Source organism: Acyrthosiphon pisum, chromosome A2 (genome assembly GCF_005508785.2).
Source record: "Acyrthosiphon pisum isolate AL4f chromosome A2, pea_aphid_22Mar2018_4r6ur, whole genome shotgun sequence".
NCBI lineage: Eukaryota > Metazoa > Arthropoda > Insecta > Hemiptera > Aphididae > Acyrthosiphon > Acyrthosiphon pisum.
Window position 1 is genome coordinate 118,179,492 of NC_042495.1, and position 6,060 is coordinate 118,185,551.

At 30.9% G+C, this 6,060-nt stretch overlaps 1 protein-coding gene across 1 annotated transcript; it reads left to right on the forward strand.

The window, feature by feature from the left end:
• Window positions 1-246: 246 nt before the first annotated feature.
• Window positions 247-2,711, forward strand: LOC103310379 (homeobox protein Nkx-2.6). Its single transcript, XM_029490059.1, has 3 exons — window positions 247-262; window positions 348-580; window positions 1,546-2,711. The coding sequence occupies exons 1-3, from the start codon at window positions 247-249 to the stop codon at window positions 2,266-2,268; spliced, it is 972 nt and encodes a 323-aa protein (XP_029345919.1). The 3' UTR covers window positions 2,269-2,711.
• The last annotated feature ends 3,349 nt before the right edge of the window (window positions 2,712-6,060 follow it).

Consider the following 6,060-nt stretch of genomic DNA (forward strand, 5'->3'; position numbering starts at 1 on the left):
GTACGACCTCACGCAAAATTTTTCAAAAAACCCCTTACAACCGAACAAAGCATTTTCCTCATATGCCGTTTCCTCAGCCCCCACCAAACTAAAAATACGTTTTCGCATGAAACATTTTATTTATAGGTAATCGTGTTAGATTGAATATTTAATGCGAGTGAAGCGACCAAATTTTTTTTCAATTTGGAGGCCCCTTCAAATATTTCCTTGTAACATAAATACTGCCTTTTAGATTAGATGTGGATGATGTGTTTTGGGTTTGGTTAGATAAGATATTACCTGTCTATTCAAACCGTCAACCGATCTTACATTAGGTTGATATGTGTACCATCGATGCGGTTGCAAAGACTTCATTGAACATAATATATTTATAGTTAATTTACGTGTTTCAGATGATCTTAAGTTCCATGATATCGAATACCGGAGGAGAATCGAACTTTTGGGTAACGGGGACTTTATATTTAACCGGACGGGAGACCACCGGAGTGCACTTTCACGATTCCTGCGGACTCACAGTGAGAGGCCACTGCACATACAACAACGCAAAAAACGGTCTAGAGCAGCTTTCTCTCACACCCAGGTCAGTACTAGCTATATACCTAGGTACTAAACATCATCCAAACACCAAAATTTGCAAGGCTGGGCAAGTTAATGATTTTTTTTAACTCAGTTAAGTTAAGTTAATATGCACCAATAACAAAAAGTTAAAAGTTAAAAGTTAATTTAACTATATAGGTGAACTCAGTTAAGTTAAAAGTTAATACATACTTTTTGTTAACTTTTTATTAAGTTAAAAAAAAGTTAATTTGTTTATACAATGCTAACATACTTAATTTTTTTCCAACCCAAAACTAAATTATAGACTATAGTGTTTATATCTTATACAGTGTTGTTTCCATATTAGTTAAATTCGAATTATATACATTTTTTTCTTTAAACAATTCACGGGTAAATATTTTTTGACATGAAAACGAAATATACTGAAGTAGTGAAATATGATAAAATTAAAAACAAAATAAATTAACTTAACTTACTTCTTGAAATGAAAAATTAACTCGCTAATTTCACGTTAATTAAAAAAGAAATTTAGTAAGTTAACAGTTAAGTTAATGAAAAGCCAAAATTAACTAGTTAAGTTAAAAAGTTAATATAAAATTAACTAATTAACTTAACTTTAACTTTTTAACTCGTTAATGCCCAGCCTTGAAAATTTGCAGCTCGCTAAATATTTTAAATGGTGGAATATTGAATTAATAGTTTTATTTTTGCAAATAAGCATTTTAAGTTAAAAGTGAATGTAGTAAAACAAAGGCCAGGAGTAGGAAGGTACCATAAAAAAGTAGTGTTCCACTATTATAGCACTCATCAAAAATTTAAGTAGGTACCTTTTTAATAAAAAAAAAAATTAGAAACTATATAACTATGGTGTATAGTCTATAGGACTCTGTACTTTGGAGGTAAACGATTCGCCGCCTGTACCTACCCACAAAATTGTTATATACAATTTAACACCTAACTATTTGGTTTTTACTGTCTGTCACGAAGGTGTTCGAGTTGGAACGGCGGTTCAACCAGCAGCGTTACCTGTCGGGCCCGGAACGTGCTGACCTGGCCCACTCATTGAAGCTGACCGAGACTCAGGTGAAGATATGGTTCCAGAACAGGCGATACAAGACCAAACGCAAGCAGCTGCAAGTTCCGTCCGGGGGTGGTGGAGGTGGTGGAGGTAGTCCACCTGCCAAAAGAGTGGCGGTAAAAGTCCTGGTCCGCGACGACGAGTGTCCCAAAGAGGCCACGCACCAGATGTCGCCCGAGGCCTATCACCGTCAGTCGTCCAGACACGCAGCCCAGGGTGCCGTGGCAGTGGCGGCGGCTGCTGCAGCGGCTGCGGCGGCGGCTGCTAGTGGTGATTACCGAATGCAGCAGCTTTTGCAACAGCAATTGCACCATCACCGAAGCCACTTACACCATCAACGCCTCCACCGTGGAGGTGCTGAACACGCCCCGGTCGGTCACTTGCACCACCAGCCCACTTTCGGCAACGGGTTGCATCATTTTCCTCCGGGCGCCGTCGCCGCTTCCGGCGCTGCCCCGTACTACTGTTACGAGTACGGACCGGTAGTGGCGGCGTACCTTCAACACGACCCCGGCAGTCGGGTGTCGTCCACGACCACGACCGACGAGCTGCAAGACACGTCCGACGCCGGAAGTGAGTGTTCAATAAACGTCATTGACGAGTGTCCAACGTCCACGACGGTCTCCGAGTGACGCGCGTCCGCATGACAATCGAAGAACGATCCGCTGTCGTAATGATCGCGTCGCAGACACTCGGCATTTTATTTTGGGGGGGTGTAAAAAACCGACTGAGATGCATTTCGGTTTTCCGATGTGGTCGCTCAGGGCCCCCGAAATTATCAAAAACGAGGAGACCACTTTAACTGCACCCTTGCGAAACAATAACTATATCTTCTGCGCGGCATAGGAGAAGGTGTGACGCGTTACGCCATAGTAGTTTTACACAAATCCGATTTTTGTGTTTTTGTCCAATAGTTATCTTTTGATAGCGATCGTTAATGCTGATTATAAACATACCTATATTTTAAAAACAGAATCAGTTTTTTTTTCTTTTTTCTTTTTGTAGCCACGTGAATCGATCGTTCCTCATTTTCAACTCTCTTTATTACTTACTATTTCAATTATACAATGTTATACAATATTATTTATTTATTTTTAAAATTGTCAAATTCTCATTTATTTTTAGTACCATTCATTAATAAGTTAATAATTAGGTAAAAGCTCTTTTTATACAATTGCTTAGAAATGTTCAGATAAGCATAAAAATATATAGATATATAATATGATAAATATAATAAAATGGATACATACTTGTATGTACATAGTTACTATATGTTTATTACTATTATTAAATACATTTCATCGTAGTTACAACTTTACAAGTAACTATGACGGCATCACACACAATAAACATACATCATTTCAATAGTGAAAATATGTATATTGTTGAATATTTATTTATTACAGTTTTTCCATCTAGATCGATCGTTTTAATGGTCGAATGTTAACTCTAACACAAGTACCTATTTAACTGTAATTCTGCCAAAAATAAACCATGCAAAATTGAATCTATTTAAATACCAATAAGAAAAAAAACAGGTAAAAATTTATAATATAACATACATAAAATAATCATAATTTGTTAATACATCTCCATTTCATTTCACCAGTCTCGTAGGCATCTAATCATAGTTGACAAATTAAGTTTAAATTTATTTATTTTTCATTACATTAATATTGTATACAGAACAATTATTGTGCATACATTGTATACATTTTTTTTTCAATAATATCGGTTAAGTTTATTAGTTTACATACATTTATAATGGTGGAGTTTAGGTACATTTCCAGAACAATAAATGTACTAGTGAAATTTTCATGCACCCTTTGGTGAAATCAAAAGGTTGATCACCATATTATCACGTCATATTAACTAAAAATTTGATTCACAATCCCTATTTAGTATTTTCAATAATCTATTGTGACCGATTTTGTTTTTAGTTTTACAATAGTGCTCAAATACGGGTTTAAAACAACTTGACAATTAATATTATATTAATACTATAAACTATAAAACAGCTATACACTGAGATTTAAATATTGGTGATTATTACTATTATTATTATTGTTTATTAAATGCAAAAACGGAAATTTTGCATATACCTAGTATAACAAATATGGGAATAAGGTGTAGGCGTAATTTTATAGGTACAATAAACTAGCGCCCATAAATAATTAAGTACAGAAATAATTTAGATAGCAATAATTGAAAAATATACAAATAATATAATATAATATTTAAATAGTATAGTGGCCTAAAGACTAATAATAAACTAAGATGTACATATTATAATAGAATATATATTATGTTATTGGTTACTGTAGTACGTATGTACACCATTATTGTTCAAATATGTCGTAATATGTTTATATTATGCTAATTTTAATAAATCACTGTAATACGGAATCGATTGGTAATATGTATGCATTATCCAACTAATAAGATAAATTTACACTAATTGTATAGATTGGTTTTGTTTACTGCAACAGCTGTCTACCAAACTAAAACATTCATTACCGGTTAAAATCGATTAAAACACATATTCATCTATTTTATATATTTATATTATATTTTAAGTAGGTACATATAGGCATATAGGTATGTTAAAATCATAAAATAGGAGATAAAAATAATGAAATATAATCGTCAGATTACCAACAAAAAAAAATTCCGAAATTGTATGATATTGGTATAAATTAGGTATATTATGTAAACATTATATTATACAATATCTACTTTCAATTAGTGAAATTAATTTTTATTTACCAATACATATTAAAATTAATTGAATATTATTTGCTATTATCTATTCATGTTGTTTACTTAAATAAAATATTTTTAAAATATTTTTAATAGGTACTAGTTTTGAAATTGATGACCCCGATTTATTACGATATGGCATGAAAATATCACGATTTGGTCCAAAAAATAATAATTTTTAATAATAATAAGTCATCTAAATAATTTGATGAAAAATATTATACATTTATAAGTTATAACACATTATAGGTTTTCATTATAATTTATGATCTCAGTATACATTTTTCAAATTTTTGTAACGCGTTTTGTGTGTATAACACTGATATTATTTTCAAATGATTCGTGGACTAAATTTTGACCAAAATAATAACCATCACATCACCATGTGTACGCATGTATAATAATTTACTAAGAAAATTTGTATTTTATTTCGTGTACTTAACGTTAAAAAAGTTTGTTGTTAGTTTTATTTGTTACACAATATTAGCTTTTAGATTTTTATTGTAAAACATTTGCGTTCCTCGAGAGTATATAATTTTATATTTGAGTTTATATTAGATTTATCGATCATATCATAATAATTATAATATATTGTCTATAATGTAAATATGCAATGTTTATATAGGTAGCTCATAGCCCGTAATTTGTTAAAAATTAAATGGATGATTATTATTATTATTGTTTGTTTACTTACCTATTATAGTTAAAAAATAATGCATTTTATAAGAATAAATATGCACATATTTGTTTTGTTTACCCTTTTTAAATTTTAGATTGGCAGTATTATTCATGTCACAGGGTGTTACCACTGGGTATCTTCCCTAATCATATTATTCACATCACTCTTACTTCACCTATCAAACCTACTTATTATACTAAGAAATGTATAGATTGTAGATTACTTCAAATAAATAAAAAAAAAAAAAAAAAAAAAAAGATTGGCAGTGATCACATTGTATCACAATTATACGATTGGATTCTTTTATTATAATATAATATTTATATTTTATTATTATTTATTACAATTTACAATAAATTAATAACGTACCTACTAACATCAAGTATTTATACGAGTTATACTTGTACAACATATTATATTAATAAAGCATCAATAAGGCAGTGCATAGTCCCCATCAATCTACAATGTATACTAGATTCGAGTCTATTCCCTAGACCAAAAATCGTCAGCCAACATATAATAATATAGGTGTAGTACCTACATATTACCTATTATTTAGTTCGATTATAAGATATATTTTCAAACACTAAGAGGTATAATATTCCTCAGCCTCCACATCATGAGTTATCTCAGTGAAACCCAGAAATTTGTAAAAAGATTTAAAAAAAAAAAATTAATGAGGATGAATAATATAATATTATAATAACAGCGTCCAATACGCAATAAAATTAAATATATTAAAACGTGAAAATAAAACACCTCATTTATTCGTTATCATTTATGATCTTCACGAGGGTCCAAATATAACTTGTATGAAATCATTGAAATCGCTTCTCTTTGATATTTGAAAATACAATTTTTTTTATTAAATACGTTTTATTATATTCGTTATAATTTTCATTATAATATAATTCTGATTTTTCGATATTTCAAAAATCTGAAAACATCAAGACTCTTATTTTCATCACTTTGTCCAGAGTCATAC

Coding starts and splice junctions, on each gene's coding strand:
- LOC103310379 (XM_029490059.1), top strand. Junction 581..1,545: donor CAGCTTTCTCTCACACCCAG/GTCAGTACTAGC, acceptor TCTGTCACGAAG/GTGTTCGAGTTGGAACGGCG.